This window comes from Megalopta genalis, chromosome 13 (genome assembly GCF_051020955.1).
Source record: "Megalopta genalis isolate 19385.01 chromosome 13, iyMegGena1_principal, whole genome shotgun sequence".
In the NCBI taxonomy this organism is placed as follows: Eukaryota; Metazoa; Arthropoda; class Insecta; order Hymenoptera; family Halictidae; genus Megalopta; species Megalopta genalis.
This window is the reverse complement of record NC_135025.1, coordinates 7,082,253-7,101,415: the sequence shown is the minus strand read 5'-3', so window position 1 is coordinate 7,101,415 and position 19,163 is coordinate 7,082,253. Positions and strand designations below refer to the sequence as shown.

General features: G+C 42.0%; 1 protein-coding gene across 5 annotated transcripts; it reads right to left on the bottom strand.

The window, feature by feature from the left end:
• Positions 1-2,446: 2,446 nt before the first annotated feature.
• On the bottom strand, positions 2,447-19,102 carry LOC117224283 (osmotic avoidance abnormal protein 3). Of its 5 annotated transcripts, none has more exons than XR_013034745.1 (7): positions 18,950-19,102; positions 15,500-15,571; positions 8,809-9,569; positions 7,261-7,956; positions 5,739-6,238; positions 3,508-4,895; positions 2,447-3,432 (listed from the first exon to the last, which is right to left on the bottom strand). XR_013034745.1 is itself a non-coding variant. In XM_076526199.1 (6 exons), the coding sequence occupies exons 2-6, from the start codon at positions 15,569-15,571 to the stop codon at positions 4,480-4,482; spliced, it is 2,445 nt and encodes an 814-aa protein (XP_076382314.1). In that variant the 5' UTR covers positions 18,950-19,102; the 3' UTR covers positions 2,447-4,479. The 5 variants fall into 5 exon arrangements, 3 of the variants coding, with proteins under 3 accessions (XP_076382314.1, XP_076382315.1, XP_076382316.1); XR_013034746.1 differs by having other exon boundaries at positions 4,407-4,895; XM_076526199.1 differs by having other exon boundaries at positions 2,447-4,895.
• Between the last annotated feature and the right edge of the window lie 61 nt (positions 19,103-19,163).

The window sequence follows — 19,163 nt, the reverse complement described above, 5'->3', positions numbered from 1 at the left end:
TCGAAAACGGTAATCGGCGGATACTCGGACACGATTTTTCGAGCCTCGTGCTTGTTTTTATAGTTGCTGACACCTCGTGGGAGAAGGAGAAGGGGACGAGAGGGGAATAGGGAGGGAGAGCGAGAGAGAGAGAGAGAGAGAGAGAGAGAGAGAGAGAGAGGGAAAACGAAACTTGAGGCAATCTGCAAAAAAGGCTAGTAATGTCAGAATAAAAACGATGACCTAAATTTTTTATTTCTAATTGTTTGCCACGATTCGAAGGCAATTCGGAGGCCACATGCCACGATTCGAAGGCAATTCGGAGGCCACATGCCACGATTCGAAGGCAATTTGGAGATCACTTACCACGATTCGAAGGCAATTCGGAGACCACTTACCACGATTCGAAGGCAATTCGAGGCCACATGACAAGATTCGAAGGCAATTCGGAGACCACTTGCCACGATTCAAAGGCAATTCGGAGATCACTTACCACGATTCGAAGGCAATTCGGAGACCACTTGCCACGATTCGAAGGCAATTCGGAGATCACTTGCCACGATTCGAAGGCAATTCGGAGATCACTTGCCATGATTCGAAGGCAATTCGGAGATCACTTGCCACGATTCGAAGGCAATTCGGAGGCCACATGCCACGATTCGAAGGCAATTCGGAGATCACTTACCACGATTCGAAGGCAATTCGGAGACCACTTACCACGATTCGAAGGCAATTCGGAGATCACTTGCCACGATTCGAAGGCAATTCGAAGGCCACATGCCACGATTCGAAGGCAATTCGGAGGCCACATGCCACGATTCGAAGGCAATTCGGAGATCACTTACCACGATTCGAAGGCAATTCGGAGACCACATGCCACGATTCTCACATGCAACGATGAAGGTCGTTCAAGATCATCTAATATCGTGTAAATTTAACCTTTTTTTAATGCGAGTACGCGTTACGTTTACATACGAAACTAGGAAACATTGAACGAAGATAGAACTTTTGGGACGTTCAACGGATGTTTCTACCGTCGACGAAGGATACTTTCGAATCCAGAGACAGCGGATGAAGTAATTTTATAGATTCCTTGATTACAAGTGTCCACAAATGGTGTTGATTCAAAAGATTTCCGGAATTTGCAACATTCTATTTGCAGTTCCTCTTAAAATCGTTTCTTCGTGCAACTACGCGCGAATAAATATTTTCACAGACTTTCATAAATCTGCTGGAAAACGTTCCTCGAACCTATCCCTCATTGGCTTATCGAGATGTTAATATTAACTAATACCGTACCGTGTGTTTATTTTCAGATAATCCAGAATCCATTTATAAGCTGTACCATTATTAATCAACGACATTGACTACGATTAAAATATTCTGTTTTACAACATAATTTCTGCACTTGAAAATAAATAAAATTGCAGAATAATTTACAAATACCAACCGTTGTCCACAATGATTTCATAATACCATAGTTAATTTATAATACGCTGAAACACTGTGAAACAAGACTTGATCAGACAACTGTTTATCCGATTAATCTCGTCGAAAAATTGCTCTCCTTCTCCTCAGTTCATTCCTTTGATCTTCGATTGAAACGATTATGTCAAGGTTTTAACGGTAACGTCGCGACGAATCGCGCGGATTATACTGTTCGCAAAACTGCGGTTTCGGGTAACCATGCTGATTAGATTTCCCGCGTCGGCATACCTTTCCGACGCGGAAATAGACCGGAGGAGCTTATCGCAGCAGGAGGAAACGATTTCAGCTGGAAATTTGATTGGACCGTTTGCGCAATGAAAAAATAAAATAAACGAATTCCGCGAACTTGCCGCGAATTTCCGAGCTTGCTGCGCACACAACCGCGTGCCATCTTTAATAACAACGGTGGCCACTATGTTTTTCTATCGCCTATAATACGTTTATCGTTGTTGCTGGCGAGCATCGAAGCGAGCTCGAGCGGCCGTAAAATTAGAATCGACCGCGCCTGTGTACGAGCGCGAAACAGACGGAGTTGGGAAATTTTGCCAATAATTAATTCACATCGCAGAAGTTCGATCAGCCAGATCGGTCGATACGGCAAACATTTCGCTTGTAACGATCCGCTGTAGCCTATACATAGTTCTCTTTTTCTCTGTTTTTTTTTTTTCGTCGGACGAAGACACCTGAGGTGTACAGGTGGTCGTCCTAGCTGTGTCCACTACACTCTAATTACTCCGGGCTCGTAACATATGGACTTAGAGCTGAGAGAGAACAGCTGCGGTGACCGTCGCGTCGTTGTATTAACCACGACGAGCTGCATCGCGTTATTACGAATTTCAATTATACGTGGAATAAGAATTAGTAACGTGGAGCACTTCGAACGATTGGCTATGGATTTTACGTGTTTGCGATAAAAAAAAACGACACAGACAGAATTTATTTTGAGGGGATCGTGAACTGTTAAAAATAAAAGTCTTGCTTAGATGGACCAATATTTATAACAATTTCAAAATTACATTATTCAGAGTTAACAGGAACGGTTGGAAGTTCGTCGAAAGATAGACATATTCCGTATAGACCCTTCAAGATCGTTCAATAAACAATTTGGAGAAACAATTTCGTTGTTCGAATTAATGTAAATTAAAATTTCTGTATGAAACAGTTCGGTGTTAAATGAATAAACGTTGCAATTGTTGTATTATACGATTCGGTGTTAAATAAATAATAGCTGTAATTGTTGTATTAAATCAATAAACATTGAAATTGTTGTATTAAACGATTCGGTGTTAAATCAATAATAGTTGCAATTGTTGTATTATGCGATTCGATGTCAAATCAATAATAGTTGCAATTGTTGTATTAAACGATTCGCTATTAAATCAATAATAGTTGTAATTGTTGTATTAAACGATTCGCTATTAATTCAATAATAGTTGCAATTGTTGTATTAAATGATTCGGTATCAAATCGATAAACATTGCAATTGTTGTATTAAACGATTCGGTATTAAATCAATAAACGTTGTCATTGTTGTATTAAACGATTCGATGTCAAATCAATAAACGTTACAATTGTTGTATTAAACGATTCGGTGTTAAATCAATAATAGTTGCAATTGTTGTATCAAACGATTCGCTATTAAATCGACGAAAGTTGAACGATCTCGTATAGATATCTTTGTGAGATAATTCACGTGACCTTGAAGCACCACACGGAATTCTTCTACAAATATTTGCAGAACCCGAGACGAAAAGAAGCCGCGCGAGCAGCGCCGTGATCGATCGCTTCTACAAACTTGATAGATACAATAACTCTTATCGATTCGAGATATCCCTAATTTCCTACTTCTGTCATTCGCGATCAATTTTGCGTAGGAACATTTGGTCCGCTGTCCGAAATCCTCATTCACGAAATAGACCGTCGATCAGTCTTCGCCGCTGTCGAGCAGATTTCACACGTTGCTTCCTGAAACAATCACGATTAGTATTAATGTTATGGAATCGCGTCAACGGAAAGGTTAACGAAAAAAAGTTGATTGACCTGTTGAATGTAAGATCAACCAGGTAAAAAGCCTCGCATATTCTAGTAACAGCTTCGAGCGAACCAATTCAACGAACAAATTGATCTTATAGAAATCTTCGCCCTGTGTTTAACGCTCTTCCGGCAGGACTACATTTTAGCTAATTATTGCATTCTGCGACATATTTTATGTCATCGAACTCTGCTTGAATCGATTCTCGATGCAACGAATAGCTTAATTGAATTAATAAAATAAAAATGAAATTAATTATGAAAATACTTCATTGAATCGTCCTGTACATTCTATAGAATCTTTCAAATTTTGTATACTTTTAAATGGAATCAAATGATAATTACAATTAAGTGAAAGTTAACTAGGAACATTAAAAGAAATTGAGAATACCAATACAGGCTGTCCCAAAATTATTGTACAAACGAAAAACGAGGGGTTCCTGAGGTCATTTGAAGTAACTTTTTCCTTAGCGAAAATGTAATCCGTCGCTTCGTTTACGAGTTATTAACGAAAAACGGTGACCAATCGGAGAGTGAGCGCGGTCAGCGCTCCGCCTTTCAGCCAATGCCGCGGCGCGCCGGCCGCCTGACGCAGCGGCAGTAGTCACGAGGGCGGGGCATCGGCTATTCCCGCCTCTCATTGGTCACTGTTTTTCATTAATAACTCGTAAACGAAGCCGCGGATTGAATTTTCGCTAAGGAAAAAGTTACTTCAAATGATCTCAGGAACCTCTCATTTCTTGTACAATAATTTTGGGTCACCTTCTATATCTCCCCCAATCTCTCGAAATCAATAAAGAACGAAAGAAACGTTTAATTAGTTTCCGTATCTTAAAGCGGACAATTTCGATCCTGCATGAACGTTGTCACACTAATTACACCAATTAGCCAAAGAACATTCGGACTACCATTCGAGTATCCATATCACAGACATCCTCCTCATCACTGTTCTCAGTTCTCAACTTCTCGAACTCTCCGTGATCAATACGTAGGAGACCTCGCATGTCCGACCAAAGCGGGTCGGTTTTCACTAGCTTCGTTCTGGATCAACCTCGTCGACAACTTGTCGGTTATTCTCTCTGGCACAACAGGCTTGTTCCCGAACTTGATCCCTCCGTTTGTGCCTTGCGGGTACGAAGGCAAAGCCTCCAGTATTCTAGGAGGATTCCTTTTCACCGCCGTCGGATAGAGACCCCTGGTCATCGAGGCGTCCTCTAACATCCAACTTGGTCTTCCAAACCGACTCAGTGGCAGACGCGGAGTTGGCCTGTAGGCATCCATGTCGCCGATCACCGGTGCACTACTTTGCAGATTCAGGGCGTTCAGTTGCAGGTAACTGGCACCCATTGGTATCGTTTCCTCGGAGCCACCGGATCTGCTGATTCGACTGCTGGAGTCTGAAAGTTAACAGTTTTTGATGTGTCTTTCTGTTTCATAAAATTCTAGGACTTCATTTACCTGAACGACGGTTCAATCATTAACACACACTGACTAGAATTTTACTTTCTTTGACAGTAATAATGTTCAACTAAATTAATCGACTCTATGTTATAAATAACAACGGTTAAGCTGTCTTAAACAATGTTACTTTGTGCTAGCTAAGTTAAACTCATTAAAAGTATAAGTTACTCTAAGTACAGCTAACTCATCCAAGCTATCTTGAACAATGTTACTTTGTGCTGGCTAAGTTAAACTCATTAAAAGTCTAAGTTACTCTAAGTACAGCTAACTCATCTAAACTATCTTGAACAATGCTAGCTCGTGATAGTTAAGTTAAACTCATTAAAAGTCTAAGATACTCTAAGTACAGCTGACTCATCTAAACTATCTTGAACAATGCTAACTCGTGCTGGCTAAGTTAAACTCATTAAAAGTCTAAGTTACTCTAAGTACAGCTAATTCATCTAAGCTACATTGAACATAGTTAACTCGTTAAAATGATCTAAGTTACAATAATCAAAGGTTTAAGCTACGCCGAACGCAGTTTACTCAACAAAATTAGCCAAGCTAAATTAACTAAAAGTCTACCAATAAGCCAAACACAGGTAGCTTGTGAAAGGTAGCTAAGTATAAATTCCTTAAAAGTTTAGATCATCAAGAATAGATAAAGTAAATTTACTAAAAGTCTACGCTCCACTGAAGACAGCCGACTCATCAGAGATAACTAAGTTAAATTCACCAACAGTCTAAGCTATACTGAACGCAACCGACTCATCCGAAGCTGGCGAACTGGAGCTCACCGAAAGTCTTGGCTGCCTTAACATGAGCCAGCAGCTTGTCAATCCTGTTCCTGCGGAAGTAAGTATCAGCGATGTCCATTTTCTTAGTCTCCTCTTGCTCGCTGCTTTCTTCGTTGTCAGCCTCGTTGCCAATCTCGTCTTCGATGTCTTTGCCGTTGCTATTGTTGTTGAGATCAGGTTTGGAAGGCGGTATGGAGTACTGCGCGTTGTCCTTGTGAACCAACGATGGCGGCGGAAGAGGGATATGCGGCGAGGTGTCTGGCAGCCGCCAGCGACCCAGCTCGTCGCACCAGGTGGCCATCGATCTTACAGCAGCGACATCGCGAAAGGGACAACCGGGTCGAAGATGGGGCACCATGGCGTCGCATATTTGGGACGTCAGCAGCTCTCTGCGAAGAAGGTCCCGGCGTTCCGCGTCCCACGAGGCTTGGAGGTCGGCTGCCTCTGCCTCCAGTTGCTTCACCCTTTTCGCCATCCTCTTGAGGGCGTCCTCTGTGGTCCTGTTACAGAAAGCTTTTTTTAGCTTAGTTTCTCTTCCTTTGCGTTGCAACTTGGCGCGTTTCTTTAGAAGATCAGATTAGTGATCTGATCGAAGTGTAAAGGGAAAACGTATGAATAGAATTATTAGTTGACTGCGGATTTGATGTATTTATAGCAAATTGTGGAAAGACTATATGAATTTAAGGATATCAACCTATTATTTTCTATTGATTGAGATTATTGAAGCAAGAATGAAATAATAAAGCAGAACTGAATGAGTCAGATTGCAAATTGTGAAAAGATTACATGAATTTAAGGATATCAACCTATTATTTTCTATTGATTGAGATTATTGAAGCAAGAATAAAATAGTAAAGCAGAACTGAACGAGTCAGATTGCAAATTGTGAAAAGATTACACGAATTTAAGGATATCAACCTATTATTTTCTATTGATTGAGATTATTAAAGCAAGAATAAAACAATAAAGCAGAACTGAATGAGTCAGATTCCAAATTGTGAAAAGATTACATGAATTTAAGGATATTAACCTATTATTTTCTATTGATTCAGATTATTGAAGCAAGAATAAAATTTATTTACCATCGCTTGTTTCTTAGAATCGACACAATTTTTATTTTGCATAAAGATCCGCAGTCTACTTATGAGTTTAATAAGTCTTTACATACAAAATCCTCATTTTATTAACAAGAAAAAGAGCCTAGAAGAGGATTTTCACCTCTTTTCACCTCTAAGATGACCCATAGGAGGTTTTCCTATGAAGATCCAGATGAGGATCCTCTAAGAAGACAACAGAATTCTTTAACAATTCGCAGAAGAGGACCTTCTAACGAGAAACATCCTCTAAAGAGACCCAAAAGAGAATCCTTTAACAAGGCCCAAAAAGATCCCTTAAAAAGACCCAGAAGAGGAACCACTTTCAAGTCTGACCCTAGCCCAAAACATTCGTCTCCAAAATCAACTCTAACAACAGCGTTATTTCTAGAGGGACTGATGGTTCCAAGATATCCGTGTCACCGCACCTAAGTTGCCCGTAGACTTGGAAGACACTGCCGTTGCCCTCTTGAGCGCCGGACTCCAAGACCGAAGCAAGAGTCTCCAGCTTTTTCCTCCTCTTCTCTCGCCTTCTCCTCAGCTCCGCGTTCCCTTGCTCTTCTCCCCCAATCGTCAACTTCTCCAACCTCTTCAGCACCTCCTGCATAGCCGCCTCCCGCTTCTTCTTCCGCCTCTCCTCTCGCTCTCGGTCCTGTTCGTCGATCGGCACCTGGGAGACTGGCTTGGAAGGTATCCCGTTCAGCCCGATCCCCTCGGAGCGCGACTTCAGAGCCTCCAGCTCCTCCCGGAGCCTCTGAGCCGACAGGTTCGAATGCTCGCACTCCTTCTTCAGCCTTTCAACTTCCTCCAGGTATCCCACCTGCCTGGTCTCCTCCTCGTCCACTTTCTCCGGCTGGACAGGGATCTCTTTCAACGTGGACTGATCGCTCGATTCCAACAGGGAACGAAGACGCTGCAGCTCCAACTGGTACTGTCTCAGCAGCGCGTCTTTGGGGTCCTCGTTCACCACCGGCTTGTTCTTGATGCATCTGGCCCTGGCCGCGTATCGCAACGTGCTCAGAGTCTCCTCGGAATCTACGTCGCTGGGGCTCACGCAGGCGATCATCAAGGTCCTGGCGTTGCCGCCGAGGCTGTCCCTTAGCAGCCTGGTCAGCTTGCTGTCCCTGAAAACGCATTTCAAACCAGCTCTTAATCAGCGCTATCCAGGGCCTAGAACATGGTAAAAAGCGACCGCCACAAAGAACCCTGTTCGAAGCAACGCTTCCGACGAGCTTTGAATCGGCGCTATCTAGACCTGGAAGACGACATCATTAACCTTTTAGGCACGACGCGCCACTACAGTGGCTTCCGCGGATATCATCTTTCAGAACGACACGCCACTATAGCGGCTTTCGCGGATGTCATCTCTCTGGACGACGCGCCACTATAGTGGCTTGCTCTGGTAGCTCACTCGCTCATCGTTTGAACCAAATAATCGTCTTCATACGCATTGTTTCGCGCTTCTTTTGTCTTCGCATCGATTTACAACAGTCCACAGGCTGTCCCAAAAATGTCTCGCAATCCGGAAATGGCGGGTTCCTCGGATCATTCGAAGCAACTTCTTCCTTTACAAAAATGTTCTCCGAGGCGCCGTTAACGAGTTATCAACGAAAAACAGTGACCAATAAGTATCGAGTACGGCTGACGCGAGGCGGCCCGGCGGACCAGCGCGCGAAGCCCAGTTCCGCTCATTGGCTCGATCGCCTCGCGCCAGCCGAGCTCGCCTCTCATTGGTCACTGTTTTTCGTTGATAACTCGTTAACGGTGCCTCGGAGAACATTTTTGTAAAGGAAAAAGTTGCTTCGAATGGCCCGAGGAACCCGCCACTATCGGATTGCGAGACATTTTTGGGACAGCCTGTATATACGGTATCAGACTCTGTACAGTACACATCAGACTCTGCCGTCCAGAGAAATAGCCTCGCGCAGCATTCCTTAACTAAAAGGTTCATGACTTTCAGGCGACCTTCGAGCTACCTGTAGGGCACGTGACGCCCGTGTCCAGCAGCAAGCGCGCTGATGACGTTCCCCAGCGCGGACAAGCTGAGATTGATGCTGGCTGCCTCCTTCAGCCTGTCTCCGCTGGCCCCGGTCCTGGCCTGCCTCTCAGACCCCGCTAAATCCACCAGGTGAAGCCTGCCTCTTTTCACCGTGTTCTCCGTCTGGCTGCCATCGTTGATGGCCAGCGTCTCCAAGGACAGCGTCAGGACCGCGTGGCTCCTCGAGCTAGCGGCGTTCATCTTGGTGGCCGCCAGGGCCCGTCTCTTGTCGCCCTGCTCCACCAACCGGGCGCATTCCACCGCGTCCTTGACCGTGACCTCTCTCAGCCCGCCGGCCACGTAAGTCCCGCGGCTCGGGTCTTCCTTCAGCATCAGCAGATCGCTGTTCCCATCTTGCAACAAATCCCGTAACTTTTCGTTGTAGATCTCCAGGTAGCTAAGCAGAGCCAGGTACCTCATGTCCGAGCTGGCCGTCGACGTTGCCTCGAAGATGTGGTCCAGCGCGCGCTCGATGAAGCCACGCATCGTGTGCGATTTCCCGCAGCCGGTTTGCCCGTAGGCGAACACCGTGCCATTGTAACCGTCGAGCAGGGCCTCCACTATCACCGAGCCCACGTTCTCGTATACGGACTCGGTGGTGGCCTCCGGGCCGAACGCCGCGTCGAACTGGTACACCTTGCCGCTTCCGGCGGCCTCCAAGGTGCAGCATTTCGTCACCGCGTCGGTCGTTATCACGTTCTAAGGACATTCGGGGAACCGTGAGTTAGAGTGCGGTTTTTTGGGCTGGATGGTAGGTTGGCGGGTCGAGTACAGCGATCTGGACAGTGAATGCACGCTTAGGGTACTGTGGCGAACGGGTAAGGCGAGAGCAGGTATTACTGTAATGTCTCTCTAATTGACGCCCAGATTTGGACAGAGATTTGGCCCGGGAAAATGGACAATTTGGGAAGAGGAGATACGATTATTCGAGTCTTGAGGCTTGTTTTTATAGTTATAAATTGTCCACGATTATAAAAACGAGCCGCTAGGCTCGGATAATCGTATCTCCTCTTCCCAAGTTGTCCATTTTTGGGGACAATCTGAGCGTCAGTAAGAGAGACATTACTGTACTGCGGTTTCTCTTTGACAGGCGAACTTTTTAATCTCAAACTTTGAGATTAAAAACTTCTATGCCAATAGATTTCCTTTTTCTATTAGATCTTTTCTAATTAGATATTTTTCTTAACGTTACGCTATTTAACGAAATTTGTGCTTTCAGAGATCCAATATTTTGAGAAAAGTAGATGTTCAAGTTAAAGAATAATAGACGTAGCTCAAGTTGTCAATTTATTGGTGTAAAATGTCTTATTTTCTCTGTCAAAGTTCGCCTTCATTTAGAAACCGCAGTAATGCACCTGCACTTACCCTAATACACGTTGAATCCAGTCTTCATTTGTTCGCATACTGTACCGATTAGAATTCGAAAGTTCGACAGGACTGCACGGTGTATTGCAAAGCAAGCAGTAAAAGCGAAGAAGGTCGCTTCAACACAAAGCGCAATTAAGTGGAGGACGTGAAACACGATTGGGAAAGTCTTAACTGTATTAGCCATTTTCTGCATTGATTAATTTCATTCCAACGCAATCAGGGTAACAGCAAGCTAATGGAACATACTTGTATTATTATGTGGCATAATTAAAGTGGCACAATTAACGCCGAGTCGAAACGAAGAGGAAAAAAATATCAAGGTTAAATTATATCTCAAAAGTATAAAAAGTATATAAAAAAGAGTATATAAGAATATATATAAAAGCACGTACAAAAATATAGGTATATAAGAATATATAGAAGTATATAAAAAAATATAGCTATATAAAATATACAGTTAGAACAAATTGAAATTGCTAGCTCATTGTTAGAATAAATTACGACAAACTAGCTCCTGGGAATGTGGGACACCTGTTCATTCGTTCTACGAAGTTGTCGATCAAAGTTTTACAAGTCGCAGCACCTATGTTGCTACAAACTGCAACATTGTAAATTGCAATTGTTTGTTTTTGTCAATTATTCAACGATCCTCCCTCGACTCTCATTTCGCTATTAATATCGATCACAATGAACGCGTCAACGCTAATTCAGTATTGATTTACTATGACAGCATTAAATCGCAATAAAGCGATTTAACGGTCCACCGTATATTTTCTGGGAACGGTCTCGCACTGAAAACACGGGCCGCCAATCTACAATCTAATCTCGAAAACGTTCCGCGTCCCTGGACACGTCTGGACATTTATTTTCCGTTTTTATTTGCCGGTTTTATGTCCTGACGCATGCGACCGATGGGCACGTGTTCAATAACAGCGGCGAATAAATCATGCCGATGCGCGACGCTGCAAAACAATTCGCTCGCCCATTAAAACTACGTTCATCCGGCTCGGCTGTTAATTCTTACCGTGCTCGCATAACTGTTCGCGTTGAGCTTGGCTTGTCCAAGATTGCCGCAATATCGGGCGCATTAGCCGAACGTGTCTATTACTCATTATTAGCCGCGACACCGTCGGCTCGCCGATAGCTGCTCGTGCTCGTTATCGATTCGGTTTCGCGGAAATGCTAAACTCACCGGAAACACAGTCGCACAGTTTTTTCTCCTGCGCAGAAATTGATTCGCTCGGCTGTTGTCGCGGTTCAACAGGAATTCCGAATCGATTTTGATTCGCCTTTGCGAATCGAAGATAGACGAGACTTAACCTTCGGTCGTGTTACAGTAATTTTTCTCAAAATTGTTCGGAGATCGAAAAATGGCAGCGGCCGGTGTACATTAAAAATACGTTGAAAAAATGTCTACAAGATTAGAGATAGAAACGATTAATTAAATTTGTTATTTCTAATTTATTGTCACGATTCGAAGGCATTTCGGGGGCCACGTGACGCGATTCGAAGGAAATTCGGAGACCACTTGCCACGATTCGAAGGAAATTCGGGGGCCACGTGACGCGATTCGAAGACAATTCGGGGGTCACTTGACACGATTCGAAGGCAATTCGGAGACCACTTTCTACGATTCGAAGACAATTCGGGGGGGGGGGGGCACTTGCCACGATTCAAAGGCAATTCGGAGACCACTTGCCACGATTCGAAGGAAATTCGGGTTCCACGTGACGCGATTCGAAGGAAATTCGGAGGCCACTTGCCACGATTCGAAGGCAATTCGGAGACCACTTACTACGATTCGAAGGCAATTCGGGGGGGGGGGGGCACTTGCCACGATTCAAAGGCAATTCGGAGACCACTTGCCACGATTCGAAGGAAATTCGGGGGCCACGTGAAGCGATTCGAAGACAATTCAGGGGGCACTTGACGCGATTCGAAGGCAATTCGGAGACCACTTACTACGATTCGAAGGCAATTCGGGGGGGGGGGCACTTGCCACGATTCAAAGGCAATTCGGAGACCACTTGCCACGATTCGAAGGAAATTCGGGGGCCACGTGAAGCGATTCGAAGACAATTCAGGGGGCACTTGACGCGATTCGAAGGCAATTCTACCACGTATCTTGTTGCTCCGCGGTTTTTCCACACCTGACTCAGACCCGAACAAACCATTTTTTATTGTCTTCCGAGAATTCGCGTCGCGTGCGGCATCACACGCTTGACCGACTCCGGCGACCCTTAGCATCGGCGTAGCGATAAATTACATAGGCGTAGAACTAGCACAGGGAAATTCGCAGCAACCCGAGATTTGGCATTTCCGGGAGAAATTGCTCTACTCACACAATTATCTCTACTCACACTAAAAATTCTGGCGCAATTCTTTTTTCTTAAGCTTTGATTGAACGTTCGAAGTCAAATGTTGATTTCAATTAATATCTAAATATGTTATTAAATCGTTTATAACTCCTAAATGTTTATGCTGTCAAAATTTAAATTTATTTAATTTTTTGCTCTCGGCCTAAAATAGATTAGTTTGCATCAATTTGCACGGAATATATTCAAGAAGTAAAGTGAATATGCTATATCCAGAAGCGATGAAATAATTTGAACACCATTCGTCCGATAGATTATCTAGTTAGCCGTGTGACTGAATATTTATAAGCGCACACGAGAGAGCGAAATAGCCGTCGTCATGCACACAGGTAGCAAAGGTGAAACGAACTGCTCTTATCGATTTGGCATATATTCCGTTCCATCCATGCGCAAGCACGTGGATGGATAGTGCCAATAATTGCTGCCGCTTCAACTTTGCCATACTGTGGACCAATTGAACCTAATGCCCATGCTTCCCGGCAGTGATTCTCATCGGTGAGATTATGATTTACAACTACAGTAAATTCTGTGAATTAAAAAAATGAGAATTATCAAAGCAGTTTTGAACGAAGAATGAAAAAGTCGTAAAATTTGATTGAAAAAACTTCTGAATTGAACAGGTAAAGAATAAATTGAGTATTGCAAAATACAGTAAATTCTCCCTAATTTTTCTTCAGCTCTTGCAAACAAAAATATATATATAATTATTATATCCTTATATCCTTGGTTGGGAATTCTTAATAATAGATGACTTTCCTGATTTCTTAGTTATTCGTAATTTCGTGATTTCGTGACTTTCTTAGTTAAAAATAATTTAAATATAACCTTTAGGTAGAAATTCCCAATTATAAATGATTTCCATGACTCTTAGTTAACAATTCTTAGCTAGAAGCAACTTTCCTGTTCTCCAGTTGGGAATTTTTAGCAATAAATGATTTTCATGATCCTTAGTTAACAATTTTTATGTTCCTTTCTAAAGAGTTTTCTTTATACTAAGAATTGACTTTCGCGAACGTTGGTTAAGAATTCTTAATTAAAAATGATTATCATCCTGTGCTAAGAATGTGTGCTCAATTAGAAATGATTTTGATAGTTCCTTAATTAGGGAATTCTTAATTAGACATGATTCTCGCGATCCTTGGTCGGTAATTCTTAGCTAACTCTTAAAATTGTGCTTGCACAATTATTGAGATTGCAACGATGATCTTATGGACAATTACTGCAATAGCTCGATAAACGCAGTCTATTTATTTCTAAAAGCTAATACCAACTATAATCATTGTTACTGCTCGATAGTTCTATAGCTGACCGGGAAAATGTATGATCATGAGATCGTTAAATCATTGAATAAGAGGAAAATGCCACCGACGTCGACAATCTCGTAAAATCTGTTTGACTGTTGAACGGTTCGATGCCGATATCGATGCACGGAATCACCGATTTGCCTGCTAGCGTGCCAACTTGTAGCTCATTGAATATATTATGAAATGGTAAATCCAACGTCGGCCTGCTCCATGATAGCAGGGGAAACGTTGATGGACGTCCGATAAAAGCGTGCCGATGCATCGAAGTATGGAACGAGGCCGTCGATGGTCAAGCCTAACTCTGTTTTTAACCCAAAGAGTTACGGTAAATTCTCCCTAATTGACTGACACAGCTCGTATACAAAAGTGGACAATTTGGAAAGAAGAGATACGATCATTTGTGCCTCGCACAACTCGTTCTTATACATAAAATATTTAATTATTTTGTATATAAAATATGTTAACATATGTATGTTATATAATTATGTTATATTTAGTCATAATTATGTTAACACTCGGAAAGGAATGATTTCTGAGATCATTCGAAGCAACTTTTTCCTTAGCGAAAATGCAATCCGCGGCTTCGTTTAAGAGTTATTAACGAAAAACACTGACCAATCGGAGAGCGAGCGCGGCCAGCGCTCCGCCCTTGCGGCCAGTGTCGCGTCGCGCTGGCCGTCTGACGCAGCAGCAGTGGTCGCGACGGCGGGGCGTCAGCCGTACGCGATCTCTCATTGGTCAGTGTTTTTCGTTAATAACTCGTAAACGAAGCGGCGGATTGAATTTTCGCTAAGGAAAAAGTTGCTTCAAATGACCTCAGGAATCACCCTTTTCTGGGTGTTAACATAATGATGGGACACCCTGTAGTTAACGATTGCCAACAACTATAAAAATCATCTTCCCAAACTATCTCGAAGCCCGGTCCAGGACTCTGATCGGTACCGTTAGCAAGGAGGAAATGGCGCCATCAGGAAACCGTGTCCCGTGAAAACTGCAACCGCGATGTGTGCGCGCTGTTTGTCCGATGTGTTTTGATACGGTCGCTAGGCTACAACGCGCTCGATATGACGATGACCAGTTTTCCGTGTACTTAGGCGGAGATAAGCGAAACGAGGAAGAAGCGAAAGTGCATACAGGTATTTGGTGCACTTGGCCGGCCGAGGTGCGAGCGTGGTACTAAGGAATCGAGTGCACGAATCTCGGATGCACTCCTCGTCATTCTCTCTTTCCTCTCCCCCCCTCTCTCTCTCTCTCTCTTTCTCTTCCACTCTCTCTCTTTCGCTCTCTCTCTCTCTCTCTCCCCCTCTCTCTCTCTCTCTTCCACTCTTTTTCTTCCCTCTCCCTCTCTTTCTCTCTTCCACTCTTCCTCTCGCTCTCTCTCTTTCACTTTCTTTCTTCCACTCTCTCTCTCTCTCTCTCTCTCTCTCTCTTTCTCTCTCTCTCTCTCTTTCTTCCACTCTTTCTCTCTCTCTCTCTCTCTCTCTCTTTCTTCCACTCTCTCTCTCTCTCTCGCTTCCACCCTCCCTGTCTCTCTTTCTCTCTCTCCCTCCCCTCTCTCGCGTTCTCTCTCTTTCGGACGTACCCTGCATCCCTGTTGCAGTTCCCGCGCGTTCATTGGCCGACATCTCACAGCCACTTTCACGGACTCGCTCATCTGAAGAGAAAAAGAGAATCGTTACGCTCCTGGACGTGGTTTCGGGCCCGGGAATCAAGCGGCCTTGAAAACTGGAATCCTGGGAAGACGGGTTTAAGGGTTGTTAGCTGAATGCACCGAGCTCGGGTGCACAGTTCGTGCAACGTACGGTGACGATTGCATCGGCCAGCTAATTTTCAAATTTTCCATCGCGTCTCTAATACCAATTCGCGATTTTCCTAGATCTTGGACAGGCTGTACGTTGTTTGTTGACTTCGTCCTCGGTTTTAGAGACAAATTCCGAAGCCAAATATATTCGACTTCGAGAATTTTCTCTTGGACAAATTTGATTAATAAAATATATTCGACTTCGAGAATTTTCTCTTGAACAAATTTGATTAATAAACTATAATTAATAAAATAATACTGGAAAAAAACATTCAAGTCGATTAGACCAATTTGAAAAATGTTAATGCGTTTGAAAGGGTGGTCGAATAGTTTTTGCCAGGGTTAATATTATACCGTAATCTTTATTTTAATAAATAAACAAAATAAAACCAAGTATTTTTGCGTTTCTTTTCTTTTCAAATGAAATGTATTTTATAGTTTGTATATACATACATATATGTATACCTATATTTACTATCATTTGCCATTTAGCAAATACAGTATCGTTTGTAAGCGCCATTAAAACCCTGCGTGTTATTCTTAACAGGGATTCGGTTAATCAATGCCCCTATTTCCGGCGGCCACTTTGCTCGATTTTCGACGGCCTTGTCTGTGAGGAGGCCATTGAGCACAACACTTTTCAAGAGCACCTTCGTTTTTTTTTCTCTTTCGTCTGTTAAGTATTCCGTTCGTGTGGCGGCCGAATGTATGGGTTGCCCTTGAACCCGGTTACGCGTTGAATCACCCCGAATTGTGGCGTCTACGATCACGATGGAACACGTGTCTGCCGCGAATCGTATTTGACATTCTCTAAATTCGGCAGGATTTTTGATAACACGTGAAAATGTTTTCGTAAACTAAATTCCCAATTTCTTGACAATACATGATATTTAAACTATTGTAATTTCGCAAAAAAGAATCGTAGAACAATGAACCTGATCTTATTTTCAAGCATGAAGCCTCTACTTTCGAAAACCATAACTATCTTTTTCTAAGGTACTTTTTATGCGACGCAGCGATTGGAAAAACTAAAGATTACCGTTTTGGTAATGCTTCAAATTGAAACGTCTCTGAAAACGTTGGAAAATCTTTTTCATCACTGAATCTAGCGTGGATACGAAGATTGAAGCTTCCTCTTTACAACGACGCTTTGAAACTTGATGTACGATCTTTTTTAGTTGTTTTATGGAAGGAAGATGAAGAACAGGTTCGATCGTACAAAGATAGCGACATAACGTTCGTTTAAAGCTCAATAAGAATATCGAAACAAAGCGTATGTCAAGTTTTGGGGGGGGGTTACTGTATAGGGGAAGCTTTAATCTTTAAAATGATTCTAAGTTTATCGTTATACATCATTTTTTTAGAAAATTATGCTAGCTTGAATATCGTAAATTTTCTTAAAGAAATTCGCATGAAATTTTTCTCGAATAAAGTATATTTTGTTGAACAGTTGTTATTGCCATTTAGAAGTGTTATTTCGAAAATAGTTCCTAAATATTTGATTGAGAAATTTCGAAAAGTGTACATGCCCTAGCAATGATCTCAAACAATTAATATTTTAATTTACAATTTGTTCGTAACAATGTGTTATTTTATTTTGATTTGACGTTGCACGGTATAGCCGTGTTAGGAATAAATAATTCAGGTTGCCATCTGCGATGTCAACTGTCTTCATTCTATTATTATGTTTTTTCTTGAAATACCATTTTAGTCCACAATTTCATAGAATAACATATAGTGCCATATAAATTGAAAGCATAATAATAAATTAAATACGCATCCGTGAATAGTACAATGTAGAGTACTTAAATAAGTAAACACTGTATATGCATTCTGAATAATGGACAAGTTGCAAGGCTAACTATATTTATATCCTTGAAGCTATTGATACATCAATTTTCAAATACAAGTACAAAAAGAAAAGAATTTGATAACCGAGGTGTACACAAATCATGATAACACAGGTATGCATGACAATAGTATAAAAAAATAGTATAAATAAATATATAAAAATAGTATAAATAAATATATAAAAATAGTATAAATAAATATATAAAAATAGTATAAATAAATATATAAAAATAGCATAAATAAATATATAAAAATAGTATAAATAAATATACACAAATAGAGATTACAATAAAACTATACGAAAGGTAAGCTCAATTTTCATAAATATAACACTTCGTTGCAAAAACGTAATTTTGTACGTTTAATAATGTTATTGCTTCGTCCTCGTAAGCACTTAATTTTACCACCGATATTTCACAATTTCTCGAAACGTTCAGATATGTTCAGAGGGAAGTTCAATTTGTGTAAGTGTAGGTCAAGTGTAGAGTGTTAATGGTAAAATATTAATCATGTCCACATCGGTGCGTAATGTACTCATGGCAGATTACATCGCTGTTACGAAATTATCAATTAGCATACAAGCGAGCAATAGTATGCCAAGAATGAAGTTCGTCGGTATAAGTTGTACGCGTGTTACGTTCATTAAGCCGTACAACATGATTCCGCTTGACATATAGACGAATTCTGATCACGGAGGGTAGATAAGAAGGCGACCCCCTAACCGACTAAGCTCTGAAGGTTGACCCAATAAAAGGTACGTGTATTAGCGTCTGCTATAGCTACGTCTATAGTCTGTAGCAACAACACGAATCGTGCATACTAAAAATTTTATACGAATCTTGCGAAAATAGTTTCACAAGTGCTCTTTCTTAGCACTGCACAATCATTCTTGTTTCCCACTGATTTTGTTTTACTTTCTAGAAAAATAAAAGTCTTTTCCCATAGACGCATGTCCTATGTATATTTTGAATGAAACTCGCTCGGCAATTCGCGCCATCAAATTTTCATTATCTATTTTCTAACCTATCCGTCACGGTGACGCTTCAAAGTACATCTAATTTCCACAATAAATTAATGAGAATTTCTTTCTTCGCTTAAGTGAACTGTTATTGCTTGAAATAAGTGAACAAAGATTTATAAAGTTTTGCCTCGCACAATATCCATTTGATCGCTGTTTATGGTTGTTCGTTTTGACCATCTCAAAAAGTAATCGAGCGTGGTCGTTAACGAACTCTTTTTGCTAGTCCATCGGTGTGAGAAGATTCTTACGTGTAATTATAAATAATAATAACGTGCACAAATATCACTCGGCGAATGGAGAAACACAAAGTGACTAACTGAACGAATTGAAACGCGTGATCTCTTATTTCAACTACTTACTTCAACGAAGCACGTAGTTTCTTTCTCGACATAAGAGTTGCTCTATGACCGCGGGGGTGTACGTTTTCATGTGTCTCGATGAAATAATTGAAAACTCGTAGCGCACCGAGTGACGAGCACACCCGAACTGACACACAAGTTTCAATGTTATGAATTACCGACACCTTCGTCGGCTCTCGCGCCTATTCGAAAAATCTGATTGCGCCCGCGCACG

Excerpts from the sequence above, each read along its gene's own strand:
- LOC117224283 (XM_076526199.1), bottom strand. The coding sequence starts at position 15,571 with ATGAGCGAGTCCGTGAAAGTGGCTGTGAGATGTCGGCCAATGAACGCG. Across the intron at positions 7,957-8,808 it reads GGGCGTCACGTGCCCTACAG|GGACAGCAAGCTGACCAGGC; the intron begins GTAGCTCGAAGG and ends ATGCGTTTTCAG. Across the intron at positions 6,239-7,260 it reads CAAGTCTACGGGCAACTTAG|GACCACAGAGGACGCCCTCA; the intron begins GTGCGGTGACAC and ends TTTCTGTAACAG.